Genomic DNA, 23,445 nt, shown 5'->3' with positions numbered 1-23,445 from the left:
ATCAGTCCTGATTACAGGGGAGGAATGAGAAGCGGCAGTGCGATTGGGTTCGAGGGCCAGAGTTTTGCGTTCCTACATAAAAAAAGGAAGAACTGGTTCCACTGGGGCTCGAACCCAGGACCTTCTGCGTGTAAAGCAGACGTGATAACCACTACACTATGGAACCTTGCCTCTGAAGGCGGAGTTGGCACTCAATGTGGGCCTGTATATATCCAATTTCTAATGTGGAACGTCGGGTTATCTGAAATCTAAGCCCACAGGCAGAGTGGAGACATCCGCATTCATTTGTGTGTTAACTACAACAAGGAACTGCATGGCAGGAAAAATACGTCATGGCTAAAATGCTGTTAAGTTGTGTTTTCTGGGTGACACAAAGCCATGCGAGCTGATTCTCAATATTCTGCCAACAACAGCCATACAGTGCATTTCTGTGTAGCGATGGTCATCCGGGTATTTCTGTATTTTGACACCGTAATCCCGCTCATTTTCGTTATATGTAGAAAGCACTACGCGAAACATTTTAGATTTAATGAGCATTGAGCACAAATTCACGGTTGAAATTATATGAACGGATATCATCGTAGAACAAAACGCGAAAACTCGTTCACTTACATTATGCCGCCGACCTTATTTTCGGCACAAAACGCGTGGGTGAAAACATCGGGAATCTATCTACGATCACTTCCGGGTTTTGGGATTATAGAATGTAACAACATTATTGTTTTCGATGCCAGCTGTGAGTCCAACTCGCGGTAGAAGTTACATGACATTACGTGGTACATTAGAGGTCTGTTTGATCACCTGATGAAACTAAAACCGGACCAGGGAATGGGTCTCATATCTGTGTCTGCTGTCTGTGTAGAAAAACACAAGTTGTTGGCAGCTTCATGTTTTAGTTTAGGATTAAATGTATTTGTTTATGCTGGTTTTATGACTGGTTTTATTGAGAAGCTGTGACGATCGGAAGTCCTGGTGTTTCTGTGCGGATCTGAATCAATCTTACAGGAATGTAATCTTATATTGTTTGGTACCGATGGAATAGTGAGTATATTGTTTTCTTGTGATACTAAGAGACGATTTCCTGTGGCGCTGTGATGGCCGAGAGGTTAAGGCGTTGGACTCGAAATCCAATGGGGTTTCCCCGCGCAGGTTCGAACCCTGCTCGCAGCGAATCTTTACCTTTTTGAAAGGTTATTGATGTTCCTAAAAATGGATGCAATCACGTTGTTGCGCACCTTAAACTTTTTATCCTGCTTGCGTACTTGTATATCACTCATGTCAACCTTTTTATACAATGAATGAAATACTCCCATTTAATACCTCAGTGATGGTTATAGTTAGAAGCTTATTCTGTAACTTAAACTTGTTTAAGGAGAGCCAATGTGTTTCCAGCGCATTGAAGTAAAATTGAAGTAAACTCAGATAAATGATAATCCGTTGCACACCATTGAACCTTCTGATAAACTTTGTTGGGTGACAGAACAGTTAGCTAAAGTTAGCTGTTGGTGGCTGGCAAGCTTAGGTACTTAACATTGCTTGTACCTAGTTGGGTCTAAATTAGCAGCCCCCCTAGACATTTCAACTGAGGCTGTGAAAATAGGGCATTTTGAGGAATCAGTAAATTGAGATGAAATTAATTCATAAATACAGGTATTTGTATGCCTATTTATGTATGAATTTTAATTGAAGACTATATAGCTTGTATATTGAACAGTTCAGTATTAAAATATGTTTAAGCTGTAGTTCAGCCCTTATAGCCCCTCCCCAGTTTGTACATTTGAGCTGGCACTCAAATGACTGATGATTGTGCTAAGAGCAGGAGTAAGGATGTGTATCCACCTGCAACAGCATAGTGACAACATGGAGCAGTCAGATGATCCATGATAGAACAGAGATCAAGCAGTGAGAGGAGCCTGAAGAGGAGGTGGAGGTGCTCAATGGAATGGCAGATGATAAGTACTCCTTCAGAGATGTGGGCTTGTTTCTCATCTTAGAGGTGGGGAGGGGGGGGGGGGGGCATGTCTTTCACTGCAGTTGAGGATTTTTGTTTCTATAAAATTGTATAGTCTTTACATTTGCTAACAATTCAACAGTTTGCACCAACATGCAGCTTTGCACAGCAGTTCATTTTTTTCCTGCACCAAAGCACTGCAAACATGTCCCAGAGACACGCACGTTCAGGGACACGCACGTTGAGACACGCACGTTCATGGGACAAGCCCAATAGTTGTGGACCAGCATGAATCATGACATGACAGTTTTGTATACATTTTGTGTTTACAGTTGTGTCTTTGCTGCTCACATGACTATCTTTGGTTCACTCCTTCTGTTCAGGAAAGTTTGCATTCCCCAGTGGAGACTAGCTCATCCAAACCTTGCGTGTTTATTTTATTGTGGATTTGTAATTTCTTCAGTCACTTTGCGTGTTTGACCACATTTTGTCTGACGTTCGATTTAGGGGAGTGAATTTTCTGTTTTTATTGTGTTTTTGGAATGAAATTGATTTTTACTATTGATATTTTACACTATACTTTCAATGATTTCGGTGAACTTTTTGCTTAGACACTGGTTAATGTTAAGATTTTCCCATTTTCCGGAAGCTATGTCATCTGCTTCGTCTGCTCCTCGAGATGACAGTTGTGCCAGTGGTGGCGGCACAGACATGAATCCCCAGTAGGTAACATTTAATTTAGCTCAGCTACATGCTTATATAATTTACAGTTTATATGTATATTGTTAGTTAGCCTAATTCTAGAAACTAATGACAAAAGTTGATTGTGTTAAGGGTGCCTCACAACAACTTTTTAGCAATAGATTTACCTCACTTTCTCATATGCTGACGTTAGCTAGGTTTGCTAACAAACACAACTTTACTAGCTATTATCAAACTGATTGTGTTACGGGTAACTTAACGTTAACTAATAAGGGTGTAATGTAATTATAAGGTTAATTCTATTGAGGGTAACTAGCTGGCTAACAACTTTAGTGACTATAGTGTGTCAGCTGTTTGAGGTTTAGTGACTGCTTTGGATTTCACAGCGACAGCGCTTCTGGTCACTGTAGCCATCCCAAAAAAACGTGGTTGCTTAGTCCCTAATGTAGCCTTCTGAACAGTATGCAAATTCAGATATCTAATATAGGCAAATCTTGGCAATGACCGCTTACGTACGTTTCAGTACGTAAATCTCATCAAGATAATTTATTTACTTTACTACTAACGGGTTCCTATATGATATTCATGTCACCATATTTCCAGTAAAGCAGCCAGTAGCTTAATTAGCTAGTTTATGTAATTGTTATTTTGAATGTCCTGATTGTTAGTTTGTCCGTAGCTTTTTTGTGTGGGAAAATTACAGGTAAACGGGATAATGTGTCTGCATATTTGTGTCTCAATGTAGTAATGTTAGCTAGTTAGTATTAGTTTTTCTCCATTGTTATAGTAAAATATTTTGCAGCTGTGTCGGATCATTCATGAAGTCACACTTAAAGCGACAAACCAGGTTAGTCTCCGATATCAAAGACAGAGGGAGCACGATACGCAGCAGTGAGATGTAGGGATAGAGGTGTGAGAATGCCAGGTGGGAGAGCTGGACCTTAAAGGTACAGGTAATTTCAGACTTCTAAAGGTCAAGAGAGGAATAGCAGCAACAAACACCCTCAAACCACAACACTGTTTATCCCTCCCCCTTCTCTGTAAACGTGCTGAGTTGAAATGCCATTGACTGGCAATTAGAACCAATGTTCAACCAATGAGCTTGAATTATTGTGCAGATACATAATGAGTGTCAGGCCGTCAACTGTTTATTTTGAAACCTGAATTTAAGGACTATAAACACAGGAAGAGGGTGAGTCAACGTGTCAGTGAACCTTTTTCAATGACAGGAAGGGATTTACAATCTTCTTGTAACAATGTTTTAACATAGAAATCTTACCTATTGTACCTTAAAGAAAACTAGACCTATAGCAAATTAAATAAGGGCAACAATTGTGGATATTGTGATCAACTTGTCAGTCACACAGACTAGAGTAATACTAGTGATTAACAAAAACAAAAGTAGTCTCCCTGTCGGGGAATCGAACCTGGGTCTCCCACGCGGGATTCATTAATACTTAAAAATACTCCCCTTAATGCTTCCCATTCATTCTTTATGGTAGTCCTTAACACATTTTTTTTTTTTTTGACCACACATTGATATTGTGCCACTGGCTTTTGTTGGATGTTTTGGTTCGCGCCTAGCCCCTTTTGATTTGTATCCCTTGTAAGTTATTTTTAAGTTATTAGGTATTGATTAACTAATTAATAACTTATTATTTGAATCTATTTGTAAATGATGAATACATAATTAGTTGTTAGACAGTTCATGTGTAAGTAATTTGCAAATCATTAGCTAATAATTAAAACACATGTAAATGATTAGTAAACAATTAGTTACTATAAAATATATATAAAATATATGATTTGTTAGACTTATACTGTCATTTGTAAATGATTTGTACAGTAACATATGACAGTTTCATGGCTTCTCACCTTTTATATATGATCTGTAAACTTACAGATTATTAATATAATATTAATATTAATGTTAATATAACATTACACTCCCCAGTTTGTACATTTGAGCTGGCACTCAAATGACTGATGATTGTGCTAAGAGCAGGAGTAAGGATGTGTATCCACCTGCAACAACATAGTGACAACATGGAGCAGTCCGATGGTCCATGATAGAACAGAGATCAAGCAGTGGGAGGAGCTGGAAGAGGAGGTGCGCCAAAGCACCAAAGCACTGCAAACATGTCCCAGAGACACGCACGTTCAGAGACACGCACGTTCAGAGACACGCACGTTCATGGGACAAGCCCAATAGTTGTGGACCAGCATGAATCATGACATGACAGTTTTGTATACATTTTGTGTTTACATTTGTGTCTTTGCTGCTCGCATGACTATCTTTGGTTCACTCCTTCTGTTCAGGAAAGTTTGCATTCCCCAGTGGAGACTAGCTCATCCAAACCTTGCGTGTTTATTTTATTGTGGATTTGTAATTTCTTCATTCACTTTGCGTGTTTGACCACATTTTGTCTGACGTTCGATTTAGGGGACTGAATTTTCTGTTTTTATTGTGTTTTTGGAATGAAATTGATTTTTACTATTGATATTTTACACTATACTTTCAATGATTTCAGTGAACTTTTTCCTTAGACACTGGTTAATGTTAAGATTTTCCCATTTTCCGGAAGCTATGTCATCTGCTTCGTCTGCTCCTCGAGATGACAGTTGTGCCAGTGGTGGCGGCACAGACATGAATTCCCAGTAGGTAACATTTAATTTAGCTCAGCTACATGCTTATATAATTTACAGTTTATATGTATATTGTTAGTTAGCCTAATTCTAGAAACTAATGACAAAAGTTGATTGTGTTAAGGGTGCCTCACAACAACTTTTTAGCAATAGATTTACCTCACTTTCTCATATGCTGACGTTAGCTAGGTTTGCTAACAAACACAACTTTACTAGCTATTATCAAACTGATTGTGTTACGGGTAACTTAACGTTAACTAATAAGGGTGTAATGTAATTATAAGGTTAATTCTATTGAGGGTAACTAGCTGGCTAACAACTTTAGTGACTATAGTGTGTCAGCTGTTTGAGGTTTAGTGACTGCTTTGGATTTCACAGCGACAGCGCTTCTGGTCACTGTAGCCATCCCAAAAAAACGTGGTTGCTTAGTCCCTAATGTAGCCTTCTGAACAGTATGCAAATTCAGATATCTAATATAGGCAAATCTTGGCAATGACCGCTTACGTACGTTTCAGTACGTAAATCTCATCAAGATAATTTATTTACTTTACTACTAACGGGTTCCTATATGATATTCATGTCACCATATTTCCAGTAAAGCAGCCAGTAGCTTAATTAGCTAGTTTATGTAATTGTTATTTTGAATGTCCTGATTGTTAGTTTGTCCGTAGCTTTTTTGTGTGGGAAAATTACAGGTAAACGGGATAATGTGTCTGCATATTTGTGTCTCAATGTAGTAATGTTAGCTAGTTAGTATTAGTTTTTCTCCATTGTTATAGTAAAATATTTTGCAGCTGTGTCGGATCATTCATGAAGTCACACTTAAAGCGACAAACCAGGTTAGTCTCCGATATCAAAGACAGAGGGAGCACGATACGCAGCAGTGAGATGTAGGGATAGAGGTGTGAGAATGCCAGGTGGGAGAGCTGGACCTTAAAGGTACAGGTAATTTCAGACTTCTAAAGGTCAAGAGAGGAATAGCAGCAACAAACACCCTCAAACCACAACACTGTTTATCCCTCCCCCTTCTCTGTAAACGTGCTGAGTTGAAATGCCATTGACTGGCAATTAGAACCAATGTTCAACCAATGAGCTTGAATTATTGTGCAGATACATAATGAGTGTCAGGCCGTCAACTGTTTATTTTGAAACCTGAATTTAAGGACTATAAACACAGGAAGAGGGTGAGTCAACGTGTCAGTGAACCTTTTTCAATGACAGGAAGGGATTTACAATCTTCTTGTAACAATGTTTTAACATAGAAATCTTACCTATTGTACCTTAAAGAAAACTAGACCTATAGCAAATTAAATAAGGGCAACAATTGTGGATATTGTGATCAACTTGTCAGTCACACAGACTAGAGTAATACTAGTGATTAACAAAAACAAAAGTAGTCTCCCTGTCGGGGAATCGAACCTGGGTCTCCCACGCGGGATTCATTAATACTTAAAAATACTCCCCTTAATGCTTCCCATTCATTCTTTATGGTAGTCCTTAACACATTTTTTTTTTTTTTGACCACACATTGATATTGTGCCACTGGCTTTTGTTGGATGTTTTGGTTCGCGCCTAGCCCCTTTTGATTTGTATCCCTTGTAAGTTATTTTTAAGTTATTAGGTATTGATTAACTAATTAATAACTTATTATTTGAATCTATTTGTAAATGATGAATACATAATTAGTTGTTAGACAGTTCATGTGTAAGTAATTTGCAAATCATTAGCTAATAATTAAAACACATGTAAATGATTAGTAAACAATTAGTTACTATAAAATATATATAAAATATATGATTTGTTAGACTTATACTGTCATTTGTAAATGATTTGTACAGTAACATATGACAGTTTCATGGCTTCTCACCTTTTATATATGATCTGTAAACTTACAGATTATTAATATAATATTAATATTAATGTTAATATAACATTACACTCCCCAGTTTGTACATTTGAGCTGGCACTCAAATGACTGATGATTGTGCTAAGAGCAGGAGTAAGGATGTGTATCCACCTGCAACAACATAGTGACAACATGGAGCAGTCCGATGGTCCATGATAGAACAGAGATCAAGCAGTGGGAGGAGCTGGAAGAGGAGGTGCGCCAAAGCACCAAAGCACTGCAAACATGTCCCAGAGACACGCACGTTCAGAGACACGCACGTTCAGAGACACGCACGTTCATGGGACAAGCCCAATAGTTGTGGACCAGCATGAATCATGACATGACAGTTTTGTATACATTTTGTGTTTACATTTGTGTCTTTGCTGCTCGCATGACTATCTTTGGTTCACTCCTTCTGTTCAGGAAAGTTTGCATTCCCCAGTGGAGACTAGCTCATCCAAACCTTGCGTGTTTATTTTATTGTGGATTTGTAATTTCTTCATTCACTTTGCGTGTTTGACCACATTTTGTCTGACGTTCGATTTAGGGGACTGAATTTTCTGTTTTTATTGTGTTTTTGGAATGAAATTGATTTTTACTATTGATATTTTACACTATACTTTCAATGATTTCAGTGAACTTTTTCCTTAGACACTGGTTAATGTTAAGATTTTCCCATTTTCCGGAAGCTATGTCATCTGCTTCGTCTGCTCCTCGAGATGACAGTTGTGCCAGTGGTGGCGGCACAGACATGAATTCCCAGTAGGTAACATTTAATTTAGCTCAGCTACATGCTTATATAATTTACAGTTTATATGTATATTGTTAGTTAGCCTAATTCTAGAAACTAATGACAAAAGTTGATTGTGTTAAGGGTGCCTCACAACAACTTTTTAGCAATAGATTTACCTCACTTTCTCATATGCTGACGTTAGCTAGGTTTGCTAACAAACACAACTTTACTAGCTATTATCAAACTGATTGTGTTACGGGTAACTTAACGTTAACTAATAAGGGTGTAATGTAATTATAAGGTTAATTCTATTGAGGGTAACTAGCTGGCTAACAACTTTAGTGACTATAGTGTGTCAGCTGTTTGAGGTTTAGTGACTGCTTTGGATTTCACAGCGACAGCGCTTCTGGTCACTGTAGCCATCCCAAAAAAACGTGGTTGCTTAGTCCCTAATGTAGCCTTCTGAACAGTATGCAAATTCAGATATCTAATATAGGCAAATCTTGGCAATGACCGCTTACGTACGTTTCAGTACGTAAATCTCATCAAGATAATTTATTTACTTTACTACTAACGGGTTCCTATATGATATTCATGTCACCATATTTCCAGTAAAGCAGCCAGTAGCTTAATTAGCTAGTTTATGTAATTGTTATTTTGAATGTCCTGATTGTTAGTTTGTCCGTAGCTTTTTTGTGTGGGAAAATTACAGGTAAACGGGATAATGTGTCTGCATATTTGTGTCTCAATGTAGTAATGTTAGCTAGTTAGTATTAGTTTTTCTCCATTGTTATAGTAAAATATTTTGCAGCTGTGTCGGATCATTCATGAAGTCACACTTAAAGCGACAAACCAGGTTAGTCTCCGATATCAAAGACAGAGGGAGCACGATACGCAGCAGTGAGATGTAGGGATAGAGGTGTGAGAATGCCAGGTGGGAGAGCTGGACCTTAAAGGTACAGGTAATTTCAGACTTCTAAAGGTCAAGAGAGGAATAGCAGCAACAAACACCCTCAAACCACAACACTGTTTATCCCTCCCCCTTCTCTGTAAACGTGCTGAGTTGAAATGCCATTGACTGGCAATTAGAACCAATGTTCAACCAATGAGCTTGAATTATTGTGCAGATACATAATGAGTGTCAGGCCGTCAACTGTTTATTTTGAAACCTGAATTTAAGGACTATAAACACAGGAAGAGGGTGAGTCAACGTGTCAGTGAACCTTTTTCAATGACAGGAAGGGATTTACAATCTTCTTGTAACAATGTTTTAACATAGAAATCTTACCTATTGTACCTTAAAGAAAACTAGACCTATAGCAAATTAAATAAGGGCAACAATTGTGGATATTGTGATCAACTTGTCAGTCACACAGACTAGAGTAATACTAGTGATTAACAAAAACAAAAGTAGTCTCCCTGTCGGGGAATCGAACCTGGGTCTCCCACGCGGGATTCATTAATACTTAAAAATACTCCCCTTAATGCTTCCCATTCATTCTTTATGGTAGTCCTTAACACATTTTTTTTTTTTTTGACCACACATTGATATTGTGCCACTGGCTTTTGTTGGATGTTTTGGTTCGCGCCTAGCCCCTTTTGATTTGTATCCCTTGTAAGTTATTTTTAAGTTATTAGGTATTGATTAACTAATTAATAACTTATTATTTGAATCTATTTGTAAATGATGAATACATAATTAGTTGTTAGACAGTTCATGTGTAAGTAATTTGCAAATCATTAGCTAATAATTAAAACACATGTAAATGATTAGTAAACAATTAGTTACTATAAAATATATATAAAATATATGATTTGTTAGACTTATACTGTCATTTGTAAATGATTTGTACAGTAACATATGACAGTTTCATGGCTTCTCACATTTTATATATGATCTGTAAACTTACAGATTATTAATATAATATTAATATTAATGTTAATATAACATTTACTCGTCATTTACAAACTTTTTGCAGACCCTAATCAAACTTAAATTTTAAATTTATAAAATAACTAATTGTTTACTAATCATTTACATATATGGGTCAAACATATATTTGTTAAAGATTAGTTTATGGTTTATGTCTTAGAACATTATTTATCATAAATAATAATGTATTAATCAATTGCTAATGTATTTAAATGTTTTGTTACTGATGTACGTATAACAGCATTGGAAATGTAAACAAATCATGTGTAAATATTACATTTTCATAGTAACTTATTGTTTACTAATCATTTACATATGTTTTATGAATGATTAGTTAATAAAACATGTACATCAGTTGGACATCTTTGGCTTGAAATAAGTTTTTTGTTATTCTATGTTGTCTTTTGTGACACAATGTGGGTTACAACAGTGAGTGAGTATGTGCATGCACTGAGTTAGTGGCTTTTCAGCCTGTCCAAGACTCCGTTAATACTCTAAAGACATACTCTGCTGTTGACTGAACGCTAAATCTGCTACATTCCATATGATCACCACAATGAAAATGTTAATCCTCCCCGTCGGGGAATTGAACCCCGGTCTCCCGCGTGACAGGCGGGGATACTCACCACTATACTAACGAGGAGTGAGCTGGCCATACTCCGCACTGAAGACGAGAAAAAAATGGAACGGACGAACACAACGCTGCTATGGAATGGTTGGAATCTTTGAGATTTTTTACAGCATACAGCAGGACTTCATGAGGTTTATTGTGGTCACAGAAAGCTCAACTCCACTGTCCAATGACGGAACAGAATAAACCATATTGTTGGATGCCCTAGGCAGGGAAACATTTGATGATTTCCAAAGATTTGTAGACGGCGATGTGTGCCTATGTCCATATTTCACCACAACGAGGAGCGACCCGGAAATACTCCTCAACAAAGCCAGAAAAAAATATATGGAGCCAAGATTGTACAGTAGCGTTGCGTTTGTCCGTTCCATTTTTTTCTGGTCTTCGGTGTGGAGTATTGCCATGGCGCTCCTCGTTAGTATAGTGGTCAGTATCCCCGCCTGTCACGCGGGAGACCGGGGTTCAATTCCCCGACGGGGAGGATTGCTTTTCGATCATCGCTTTGTCATTTTATTGTCCATCAGCAAAGCCTCCATGGTACTGGAGCATGTGTTTTCTATTCTTATCCATCAGTGAATTTTGTGATATAAACTGAAATGTGATGCTCGCTGAGATGAGCAGGCTGCCATGCATCGTGAGTTCTGCAGGTTCAATAATTTTAGCCTTGTGGAGTAAATTAATATAAAATTTGCTTAAACAGAACCAGAAAGCTGCTTTAACAGAACCAGAAAGCTGCTTTAACAGAACCAGAAAGCTGCTGTAACAGAACCAGAAAGCTGCTGTAACAGAACCAGAAAGAAGGACTAGTTTACAAACCTGTCAGTGTACTTCTTTATTAACCCCCCCCCCCAATATGGTTATTTCAATATTATGCTTTTGCATTCTGGCTCTGCATCAGACAGGGTCACAGGCACAGTTCGCACGAGGTGCAGGCGAACGTTCTGCTAACGCTGCGGTAAGGTTCAGCCGTCCTGAACAGCAGGGTTAGGATGAGGATGATGTGGTTCTCACACCCCCACCCCAATTAAAACACGGCAGAAACACATAACACGGATTCAGAGGAACAGATCCAGGGAGAGAAAGGGATGCAGTCAGCCTGCAGCTGCCCCCAGCTTTTGGGGTGCTGGTCTGAGTGAGCAGTCAGCCTCTAGTGGCCGTCAGGAGAACTGCATGTGGACATGCGGGCACACAGCCATAGTGAATGACTGCGTGGGTCAGCGTTGTGTGTGTGTGTGTGTGTGTGTGTGTGTGTGTGTGTGTGTCTGGAACATGGGCTTATGTACAGGTGCTGGGGCAGCTGGCCTGGGACAGTCTGTTAGCTCAGGTGTGAATCAGAGAGAACAGAGCCATGTGGCAAAACTCTGCAGAATCTGTCTCTACAGGGCCCAACATCGTCAAACCGGGCTGGACCGTAATAACCTGGGTCAAACATGGCCCCACAGGGCCCCACAGGGTCAAACAGGGCCCCACAGGGTCAAACAGGGTCAAACAGGGCCCCACAGGGCCCCACAGGGTCAAACAGGGTCAAACAGGGCCCCACAGGGTCAAACAGGGTCAAACAGGGCCCCACAGGGTCAAACAGGGTCAAACAGGGCCCCACAGGGTCAAACAGGGTCAAACAGGGCCCCACATGGCCCCACAGGGTCAAACGGGGCTGGACCGTAATAACCTGGGTCAAACACAGCTAGACAGTGATACACTGGGTGAAAAAGGGCCAAACATAAACGTGAGTGAGTAATATAATTATAATACAATAATGACATCATAACAGTGGTGTGTGTGTGTGTGTGTGTGTGGGGGGGGGGGGCTCTGCAGCAAGACTTCCAAACACAACCTGCCTGAAAGAACAGAAGCTTAAACAAGTTCAGTGTGTTCTACAGCAAATGTTATTTGATGAAATTTGACAAATGTATGAAAATAAAAAGTAAAGTAAATGTCTCCACAGGTTCATTTCTTTGAACATGATAAAGTACGTTGTCCATCCAATAAAAATACAACTTACAATGTCTTAATAAAATATATATTTCCCTTGTTTGAGCAGGCAGTTAAGTGTGCATGTTTTAACCTTCCAGTCTTCATTCCAGATCTTCAACATGCAAAAAATCAAAATGAAAAATAGATACAAAAATAATAGTTCATTTAATGTTGCATTGGTTTTGTAGAAGAAAAAAATAAAAATAAAACACAGTTCCAGCTTTTATCCACTTGGAGGAGAAGGTGAAAAGGTATGAAGGGCATGATACGCTGGGTTACACCTGGGCGCTGGGTTACACCTGGGCCAAATGTTCACCTCAAATACTTTACCTCTTTGCATGCTGGTAGAGAATGAGCACACTCTACATACCTCTACAAACAGCAAAATACTATCCAAAACACACAATAAGAAGGGGAATTTGTTGCAATATCTGTGAAAATATGTTTCATGTAAAAATTGTCAGTAGTCTGCAGTTGTTTTACTGGTGTCTGTAGAGTCTGTAGATATTTGACTCAGGATTGGCTAAACAAGTCCTCAGCCTCAGTCTCAGACACCCCTCTAGAGACGGGCCTTAACACTCCATAGCAAACAGAATTCATCATATTCTGATCATACCTTCCTCCCCATATATATACCGTAAATCCTCAAATTGTGTCCGGGATTCTATTTGAAGCCGGGCCTCGGATAATAGCCGGGGGCGTGGTCGATTTGGACAAATAAAGGCCGGCCCCCAAATACAAGCCTGGGTAATATTGCCTACCAGTAGGGCTATCAGTCCATGAGCACTAGAAGACATTGTTTCGATTTAACTCAATGAAATAAAAGAGCTCTTCTTAATATTTTATATTGTTGGTTGGTTTAATACTGTTGCCAATGAAAAGTCGTTGTCCTACACCATGGGTCTCCAACACGTTGCTCTCAAGCTACCAGTCGCTTGCCGCCCCCTTCTGAGTAGCTTGCCAAAGGCTGAAGCAGTATACATTTAAACACAATTGTTGCCGTGAGGCATTCCAGCCTATGAATTTAATAAAAAGTAAAATTAGGCAAAATTAAAAATTAACTCAATTTAGGCTAATTGGCTACGCAATAAGGTTTCCATGTATTTACAGCACAGCGCACGTTCAATGAATGAATGAAAGCGGCTGCCTTGACTTGCAATAAACAGACGGGTGGAAATCCCGACACACTTTCAACTTTCAACCATCAAATACCCCCCAGATTTCAGTGCCCATCAGTCCTAACATTTAGCAATAGAATCAAACAGTCCAAAAGTAAATTAAATCCAAACCAAACCGAAAATCTTTTGATAGCCTACCGGTATGCTGCTCCAAACGAAATGCATGTCTCACAATAAAACGCACTTGAGGAAAAAAAGATCCCTTGCTGTTATCTACGCTAATTTGTTATTGTTCATGAAGGCGTGTCTGGCAAGTTGTTATTTTATGAAGACGCATCTGTTTTGGCTTTCATTAATGGTTTAGCTACTCAATTTGCGTTTCTTAACGGTTACAGGAAGTGTTGAACAGTGTTGGCCCACTTTAAGTGTAGCCTTTTATTTTATTTCTAAGAATAAAATTCTACAACAGAAGCCTAGTAAGAAATAAAGGCCTGTCAATACAAGCCTGTCCCAAATAAAGGCCTGTGCTTTGTGCAGCCTAAGTAAATAAAAGACCCCGGCCACAATTTGAGGATTTACGGTATGTATTTTTTAAGGTGAAATCATCCATGCTGATGACTGCATGTTGTTTTTGACATGCTGACTTGCACGTCTTTGTGTTCATTCAGTTGCAACCTGCTTTTTTAAAACAACTTTCTGCTCAGGAGCAACAGCGCCCCCTGAGGTCTAACCCCAGATGTGCAGTGTGTGAGCTACTGTAGGCATGCAGACACATTCTATGTAAAAGAGTTCCTGGCCCACCTCTCCTGTACAGCAGCACAGTGTGAGATAAATCACAGTATAGACTGTGGGTGGGTTATGTGCATGTAGGGATGGGTAGTATAGACTGGGTGGGTTATGTGCATGTAGGGTAGTGTAGACTGGGTGGGTTATGTGCATGTAGGGATGGGTAGTATAGACTGGGTGGGTTATGTACATGTAGGGTAGTGTAGACTGGGTGGGTTATGTGCATGTAGGGATGGGTAGTATAGACTCTGTGGGTTATGTGCATGTAGGGATGGGTAGTAAAGACTGGGTGGGTTATGTGCATGTAGGGTAGTGTAGACTGGGTGGGTTATGTGCATGTAGGATAGTATAGACTGTGGGTGGGTTATGTGCATGTAGGGTAGTGTAGACTAGGTGGGTTATGTGCATGTAGGGTAGTGTAGACTGGGTGGGTTATGTGCATGTAGGATAGTATAGACTGGGTGGGTTATGTGCATGTTTAGGGATGGTGCAGTACACGGCAGTATCAAACAACCAGTCGTGCATCTGTGTGTCTGTCCATCTGTACACGTGTCTGTCTGTCAGGAGGTCAGTCAGATGTCGGTAGGGCAGTGAGTTGTAGGTCTGTTGATTGTGAGAGTGTGTGTGAGCCATACAGTCCAGTCTGAGTGTTTCAGTGCATAGTAAGTGTGTGTGGAATTGTGTGTAATGTGTGTGTACAGTAAGAGTGTGTCTTTGCATAAGTACAGTTTGTGGGTGTGTGTGTATACAGTAAGTGTGTTTATGTGTGTGATATAGTAAGAGTGTGTTTTTGCATAAGTGCAGTGAGTGTGTGTGTATGCAGTGTGTTTATGTGTGCTTTAAAATATTGTATCAAAATCTAACCTTCTGAATGAGCTTGTTTTTTCACTTGTACATAGCTGCTTAAATCAGCCAATAACAGGAGAGCTCCCTCTTACTCACACACAAGATGGCTGCCGGTTTGGAAATGTGATGGGTGCTTTCGTTCTGTTTGGTGAGCCACGTCTCTTGGCTCCGTCTGTTCACTACTTCAGGAAGGACCGAAATGTTGCTAATTTCATCGTCCTCCCAGTATAGTTCTGATTGTTTAAATTTGCCGAAACGATCTATGTACTCAGTCACTGGTATAATCTGTTTTTGCCAGAACGTATCGTAGTACCTAGCGAGCTATCCCCTGGTTATAGGTTGGTATGAGTTATGGGTGCCATGTTGCCTACATTGCCCATAATGCCTTGTGTTCATGTTATACTGCATGCATGCAGACCGAACTTCCATGGATCCCCACTGATTGTCTGACTGTTTCTGGTTTGATACTAAAGCTGAATGAGTGCTAGCCCAGATCTGCCTGGTGCAGTCCATCACTACTCTAGTGTGTGTGTGAGAGAGTGTGTGAGAGAGAGAGAGTGGTCAGTATGTGGGCAGTATGCGGTCAGTGCATGGCCCTGTGTGGTCAGTATGTGGGCAGTATGCGGTCAGTGCATGGCCCTGTGTGGTCAGTATGTGGGCCATATGTGGTCAGTGCGTGGCCCTGTGTGGTCAGTATGTGGTCAGTATGTGGGCAGTATGCGGTCAGTACATGGCCTTGTGTGGTCAGTATGTGGGCAGTATGCGGTCAGTGCATGGCCCTGTGTGGTCAGTGTGTGGTCAGTATGCGGTCAGTGCATGGCCCTGTGTGGTCAGTATGTGGTCAGTATGCGGTCAGTGCATGGCCCTGTGTGGTCAGTATGTGGGCAGTATGCGGTCAGTACATGGCCCTGTGTGGTCAGTATGTGGGCAGTATGCAGTCAGTGCATGGCCCTGTGTGGTTGGTATGTGTGCAGTATGTGGTCAGTGTGTGGTCAGTGCATGGCCCTGTGTGGTCGGTATGTGGTCAGTGTGTGGTCAGTGCATGGCCCTTTGTGGTCAGTATGTGGTCAGTGTGTGGTCAGTATGCGGTCAGTGCATGGCCCTGTGTGGTCGGTATGTGGTCAGTGTGTGGTCAGTGCATGGCCCTTTGTGGTCAGTATGTGGTCAGTGTGTGGTCAGTATGCGGTCAGTGCATGGCCCTGTGTGTGCAGTATGTGGTCAGTGTGTGGTCAGTGCATGGCCCTGTGTGGTCGGTATGTGGTCAGTGTGTGGTCAGTATGCGGTCAGTGCGTGGCCCTGTGTGTGCAGTATGTGGTCAGTGTGTGGTCAGTGCATGGCCCTGTGTGGTCGGTATGTGGTCAGTATACGGTCAGTGCATGGCCCTTTGTGGTCAGTATGTGGTCAGTGTGTGGTCAGTATGCGGTCAGTGCATGGCCCTGTGTGTGCAGTATGTGGTCAGTGTGTGGTCAGTGCATGGCCTTGTGTGGTCGGTATGTGGTCAGTGTGTGGAGAGTATGCGGTCAGTGCGTGGCCCTGTGTGTGCAGTATGTGGTCAGTGTGTGGCCCTGTGTGTGCAGTATGTGGTCAGTGTGTGGCCCTGTGTGTCCAGTATGTGGTCGGTGTGTGGTCAGTATGCGGTCAGTGCGTGGCCCTGTGTGTGCAGTATGTGGTCAGTGTGTGGTCAGTATGCGGTCAGTGCATGGCCCTGTGTGTGCAGTATGTGGTCAGTGTGTGGTCAGTGCATGGCCCTGTGTGTGCAGTATATGGTCGGTGTGTGGTCAGTGCGTGGCCCTGTGTGTCCAGTATGTGGTCGGTGTGTGGTCAGTATGCGGTCAGTGCGTGGCCCTGTGTGTGCAGTATGTGGTCAGTGTGTGGCCCTGTGTGTGCAGTATGTGGTCAGTGTGTGGTCAGTATGCGGTCAGTGCTTGGCCCTGTGTGTGCAGTATGTGGTCAGTGTGGTCAGTATGTGGTCAGTGTGTGGCCCTGTGTGTGCAGTATGTGGTCAGTGTGTGGTCAGTATGCGGTCAGTGCTTGGCCCTGTGTGGTCAGTATGTGGTCAGTGTGTGGTCAGTATGCGGTCAGTGCGTGGCCCTGTGTGGTCAGTATGTGGTCAGTGTGTGGTCAGTATGCGGTCAGTGCGTGGCCCTGTGTGGTCAGTGTGTGCAGTATGTGGTCAGTGTGTGGTCAGTATGCGGTCAGTGCTTGGCCCTGTGTGTGCAGTATGTGGTCAGTGTGTGGTCAGTATGTGGTCAGTGCGTGGCCCTGTGTGTGCAGTATGTGGTCAGTGCGTGGCCCTGTGTGGTCAGTATGTGGTCAGTATGTGGTCAGTGTGTGGTCAGTATGCGGTCAGTGCGTGGCCCTGTGTGTGCAGTTGAAGCTGTGGAGCCCGGGCAGGGTGACGCGGCCGTGGTTGAAGATGTCTCGGTCAGGCCCGCGGTTCATGCGCTTGACCAGGTTCTTCTCGTAGAGCAGCGGGTGGTAGGCCCCCAGCGTGCAGGCCGCGTCATAGAACCGCTGGTAGTAATGGCACAGCTCTGTCTTCCGCCGTGAGGGCAGGAACTCGTACACATGTACTACCTCACACACTGACATCATCAGCACTGTCCCTGCAGGAGAGAGAGAGACAGAGAGAGAGAGAGAGGGGCTATCACAGGAACACGTACATGTGTACTACCTCACACACTGACATCATCAGCACTGTCCCTGCAGGAGAGGGTCTATCACAGGAACATGCGCACACACACACACACACACACACACACACGTACCCAGCAGGCCGGAGGATGGCGGGTTTCTCTGGATGGCCTCGGCCATGTTGGCCTGAATGGTGTCCCAGAGCTGCCACTCCACGCGCGGGTGCAGGATGTAAAATGGCTGCTGTGGGTGCAGCCGCCGGTACTTCTGATACTGCAGGAATATGGGGTAATCCGTCCGGTTGTACCACTGCAGACACAGAGAGGGACAGGTGAGATGGAGGTAAAGGTGAGGTGCAGGACGGCATGTAAAGTTGTGTTGCAGGTACAGGTAAAGGTGTACAGATAAAGGTATGGTGTGGGTAAAGGTGAGAGGATGGGGAGGTATAGGTTAATGTGTGCAGGTAAAGGTATGGTACAGGTGAAGGTATATAGCTAAAGGTGTGATACAGGTAAAGGTGAGGTGACCTCGCTCAGGTCTGAGGAGTAGGGGGCGGGGTCCCAGGCCACCAGGACGCCAGCACTGTACAGGGAACTGGACAGGAAGCGGTGGTCATCAGAGGCCATCACCTGCACAACATTACACAAACATTACACAAACAGTACACAAACACTACACATCACCTGCACAACACTACACAAACACTGCACAAACACTACACATCACCTGCACAACATTACACAAACATTACACATCACCTGCACAACACTACACAAACACTACACATCACCTGCACAACATTACACAAACACTACAAAAACACTGCAGAAACACTACACATCACCTGCACAACATTACACAAACATTACACTTCACCTGCACAACATTACACAAACATTACACAAACACTACACATCACCTGCATAACATTACACAAACATTACACAAACACTACACATCACCTGCAGAACATTACACAAACACTACACAAACACTACACAACATTACACAAACATTACACAAACCATACACAAACATTACACAAACACTACACAAACATTACACATCACCTGCACAACATTACACAAACATTCTGCACAACATTACACAAACATTACACAAACATCCTGCACAACATTACACAAACGCTACACAAACATTCTGCACAACATTACACAAATATTACACAAACATTCTGCACAACATTACACAAACATTCTACACAACATTACACAAACATTGCACAAACATTCTGCAAACAGTCTGCAACAACTTTTGCCTTGTACCAAACAACATGGTGTAAGATTTTGTCTGATTAAGAACTAGTCTATTTATAGCAAACCATTTTTGACTGGAGATTATCTGCGATACTTCTGAACAGGCAGCGTAGATTACTGTATCATCTGCATATAAATGGATATTGGTTTGACATAATAATGGATAACAAGTTCGTTAGTAAAATTTGAAAGGAGAAGGGGTCCCAAAATAGAGTCATGTGGAACACCTTTATTCAGATGAAGATCATCGCACTGGTGCCCTTAAATTAACACACACACTGCTTCCTACCACTGAGATATGCACTGAGCCAGGTGAGGTGTGTGGGGTACCTGTGAGTTAATGAGGCGCACGGTGGTCTTCATCCCCACGTCCTTCTCATAGCCGGCCGTGGGAGCCGCGTTGAACCGCAGCACGGCATCATGGGAGTCTGGGACAGAAGAGGAACATGTGAAATACTCACAATTCTGATTTCACTGAAAGTCTTACTCAGCGTGGATTCATCTCCCCAGCATAACTGTACTGTGCGTTTCCGTGGTTCACTGTGACGCAGTGCCGTATGAATAATAATAATAATACATTTTATTTAAAGCGCCTTTAACGTCACCCAAGGACACTGTACAGTAGTGGCAAGTGGCAGTCATAAAACAACATATAGGGGCAGACACTGTACACTTATTAAAAGACACTATACAAAAATGTAGACAATAAAATAAAGTATATAAAACAACAAACAACAATAGGATGGGACATGGCGAGAGTGAGATGGAGGGGTCAGTTAGGAGTAGGGAGGAAAAGCGTGAAAAGGTGAGTTTTGAGCTTGGATTTGAAGGTGGACAGTGAGGTGATTTGAGGTATTGCACAGGGAGCCAGTGTAGTTGATGGAGGATGGGAGTGATGTGTTGCCAGGGCCTAGTGCGGGTGAGAACTCTTGCAGCGGAATTTTGAATGTATTGGAGTCTGTTTAATCTCTTTGCTGAGATACCAAAGAGAAGGGCGTTAAAGTAATCAAGTCTGGAGGTTATGAACGCATGGATGAGAGTCTCAGCAGCGGTGGGGTTAAGTGAGGGGCGGAGTTTGGAAATGTTTTTGAGGTGGAAGAAAGCTGTTTTGGTGATGTTTTTTATGTGAGTGTCAAATGAGAGGGTAGAATCAATAATGACACCAAGGTTTTTAACTTCAGAGGTAGTGGTAGTGAAATAGCCGGGATGGATAAATGTGATAGTTTGAGTTTTTTTCAATACAGCTGGTGTGGCAATGAGTATGGCTTCTGTTTTGTCATGGTTAAGTTTGAGAAAATTCTGTGTCATCCAGGTGCTAATGGCATTGAGGCAGGTGACCAGATTGGAGGGAGGGAGTGTGTGGGAGGGCTTAATGTGAATATAAATCTGTGTGTCGTCAGCATAGCAGTGTAAGTTTAAACCATACTGACGTAAGATGTCACCAAGGGGGAGGATGTAAATGACAAAGAGCCAGGGGACCTTGGACAGAACCCTGGGGAACACCATGTGAGAGGGGTGAACTGGGGGACCTGAAATTACCTAAGGAGACAAACTGTTCCCTCGCTGTGAAATATGACCTAAACCAGGACAGTGGAGTGCCAGTGATACCCGAGAGTGTTTCCAACCGGGTGAGCAGTGTGTTGTGACAGACCGTGTCGAAGGCAGCAGTGAGGTCCAGCAACAGGAGAATGCTGACATGGCCTGTGTCAGCAGCAATGAGCAGGTCGTTTACGACCTTGACCAGGGCCGTCTCAGTGCTGTGCTTAGCCCTAAAACTGGACTGAAACACTTCCCATAGGCTGTGAGGTGTCAGGTGTTCTTGGAGTTGGGAAGAAACAGTGCGCTCAAGGAGTTTGGCTATGAATGGGAGTTTGGAGATGGGTCGATAGTTTTTCAGATCATCAACAGCTGCTCCAGATTTCTTAAGGACAGGGGTGATAGCTGCAGTTTTGAGTGAGCAAGGAACAGAACCAGTTAAAAGAGATACATTTATAATATGAACGAGGAGGGGGCATAGAGCTGGCAGGCAGTTTTTGACCAGTGGGGTAGGCATAGGGTCCAAGAGGCAGGTAGTGCTCCTAGCCTTAGTGGCAAGGTCATGGACAAAGTGCTCATCGAGGTATGGGAAATGGGAGCACCACTTGGCGTGATAGCAGTAGGGAGTGATTGAAATTGACTGTAGATGGTGCTGATTTTGTTTTGGAAAAAATTAAGAAACTCACAGCAGATATCAGTGGAAGGGGTGAGTGGAAAGCGTTTGGTAGGCTGGAGTATCTTGTTGACTGTGGAGAAGAGGGCTCTAGGGTTACTCTGACCTCTGGCAATAATGTTGGTGTAATGCACAGATTTAGCCTCATTAAGAGCCTCCTTGTAGGCCAGGACATGATCTTTATATGCCTGCATGTGCACCGTTAGTCCAGTCTTTTTGCTAAGCCGCTCCAGTTGGCGGCCAGCAGCCTTCATTTTACGCAGCTCAGGTGTATACAATGGAGCCGAGCGTAGGAAGGAGACGGTGTGTGTTTTCAACAGGGCAATCTGATTTAACATGTTAGATAGATGAGAATTGTAGAATAGAACAAGATCATCAGGACACATGTTAAGTGGCTGATCCGTGAGTTGGGATTGCAGCGTGTCTAACAGTTCAGCTGTGTCAATGTTCTGGGTGTTCCTAAACATGATGGAGCGTGATGGACGGGGGCGGCGGTGAGGCTCAGGAACAGCAATATTGAACAAGACAGCTTTGTGGTCAGAGACAGAGAGATCCTTGGGGCCAAGGTCAGATGGAGAGATACCAGCAGTGCAGACAAGGTCTACAATGTGACCTTTCGAGTGAGTGGGAAAGTTTACATGCTGAGTAAGATCAAAACAGTTTAGCATACTAAGAAAATTATCAGCAAAGGTACAGTTATTTGAATCCACATGTATATTAAAATCACCCAGAGCCAGGATCGATGAATACATAGGGCACACAGCAGATAGCAGCTCAGAAAATTAATTTAAGAAAACAGAAGATGCTTTAGGAGGCCTGTAGATAAGTAAAAGGAGTAGTGGTAGACTACCAGTACATTTCAAAGCAAGACATTCAAAGGATGAAAAATCCCGCAGGGGCACACGCACAAACTTAAACCAGGAACGATGGAACACTGCAAGTCCTCCCCCACGCCCAGTCGAGCGTGGCTTATCAATAAACTCATACCCAGATGGGATGGCTTCATTTAGTGTGATAAATTCATTTGGTACTTGCCAGGTTTCAGTGAGACACATAAAGTCAATACCTATATCGGTAATTACAGCATTAATGAAAGGTGCTTTGTTGTTAAGAGATCGTACATTGAGCAAAGCAAAAGATGCATTCTTTGAAGTAGAATAATGGGACTTTCACTGACGTTATGGGGCATAGATTGTTGAAATCAGCAGTGCGCTGTACAGCGTTCCGTTTTATGTTCCGAGTCCAGCTCCAGAGAGAGTCAATGTTGTTGGGGTGAAGATAACGGGCAAACGTCCTACGAGAGCCCCGGTGAATGTATTTGGGGCGAGGGTGCAGAATGCCGAGGTGTTGATGTGACAAAAGGGCATCCAGACATTCGGAACAGTTTTTTCGCAAGCTGCGGAGACAGGCCGATGAGTAGTTGAGAGCCATGGATGAGGAAAACAATCGCTGGTGCAAATGTTGACAGGGCTCACAGGGAAACCAGCGTACCAGCCAGAGCTCATGGACAAGGAGCCAGAGCAGCAACACGCTGGTAGATCGCATTGGGGAGGAGGATGGGAAACAGCCAACCAAACGGTTCGATCAAGCAGACGTACCGGAGACAACAGGTTAGCACTGACGCACCTAGCCCTCTTCCCAGTAGTCTAGCACGTTAGCCAACAAGTGTAACCACTGACACCCTTAGGGGCTGGCAACGGAGGTAACCAAATCCCTGCGAGTGTAACCGCCTAAGCAAGAGACTGACTCACCCACTGAAGTAGCAAGCAAGAAACTTTCCCAAGCAGACTCGGTACTCATGAGAGGGCTCGCACAACGACACATAGGCCGGGCAGGCGGGCGGGCAGGCGGGCAGGCGGCCGTTGCGTTAGGTGGCAGACAGTTCACTCCCCGGCTCTTAATCGGGTCTGAAGCAGGAGCAGAGAGACAGTAGATCCACAGTTTGTAGCTTTGGGATGGTAGATAGATGGTAGATAGTTCCGGTAGATCCGTAGAGATGTTACCACGTAAACAATCCGTTGCGTTAGGAGGCAGACAGTTCACTTTCCAGCTCTTAATCGGGTCAGAAGCAGGAGCAGAGAGACGGCAGATCCACAGTTTGTAGCTTTGAGATGGTA

At 42.8% G+C, this 23,445-nt stretch overlaps 1 protein-coding gene and 4 non-coding genes across 6 annotated transcripts in view; 2 read left to right on the top strand and 3 right to left on the bottom strand.

Moving 5' to 3' along the window:
* Window positions 1-93: 93 nt before the first annotated feature.
* Window positions 94-166, bottom strand: trnav-uac (transfer RNA valine (anticodon UAC)). The gene has a single exon. It is a non-coding gene; the product is annotated as a tRNA-Val (tRNA).
* A 922-nt stretch (window positions 167-1,088) lies between these two features.
* trnas-cga (transfer RNA serine (anticodon CGA)) lies at window positions 1,089-1,170 on the top strand. The gene has a single exon. It is a non-coding gene; the product is annotated as a tRNA-Ser (tRNA).
* A 9,254-nt stretch (window positions 1,171-10,424) lies between these two features.
* On the bottom strand, window positions 10,425-10,496 carry trnad-guc (transfer RNA aspartic acid (anticodon GUC)). The gene has a single exon. It is a non-coding gene; the product is annotated as a tRNA-Asp (tRNA).
* A 397-nt stretch (window positions 10,497-10,893) lies between these two features.
* Window positions 10,894-10,965, top strand: trnad-guc (transfer RNA aspartic acid (anticodon GUC)). The gene has a single exon. It is a non-coding gene; the product is annotated as a tRNA-Asp (tRNA).
* Window positions 10,966-12,352: 1,387 nt separating this feature from the next.
* Window positions 12,353-23,445, bottom strand: part of st6gal1 (ST6 beta-galactosamide alpha-2,6-sialyltranferase 1) — a 34,628-nt gene continuing 23,535 nt past the window's right edge. For both annotated transcript variants that reach the window (XM_061247813.1, XM_061247812.1), the window contains 4 exons: window positions 19,450-19,547; window positions 18,370-18,471; window positions 17,977-18,151; window positions 12,353-17,814 (listed from right to left, as the gene is read on the bottom strand). In XM_061247813.1, the coding sequence (XP_061103797.1) occupies window positions 17,555-17,814; window positions 17,977-18,151; window positions 18,370-18,471; window positions 19,450-19,547 (635 nt within the window). In that variant the 3' untranslated portion in view covers window positions 12,353-17,554. The remainder of the gene's footprint in view (window positions 17,815-17,976; window positions 18,152-18,369; window positions 18,472-19,449; window positions 19,548-23,445) is intronic.

The sequence above is a fragment of the Conger conger genome, chromosome 7 (assembly GCF_963514075.1).
Source record: "Conger conger chromosome 7, fConCon1.1, whole genome shotgun sequence".
Taxonomy (NCBI): Eukaryota; Metazoa; Chordata; class Actinopteri; order Anguilliformes; family Congridae; genus Conger; species Conger conger.
Note: the sequence above shows the minus strand (reverse complement) of the source record. Positions and strands in the feature narration are given on the sequence as shown.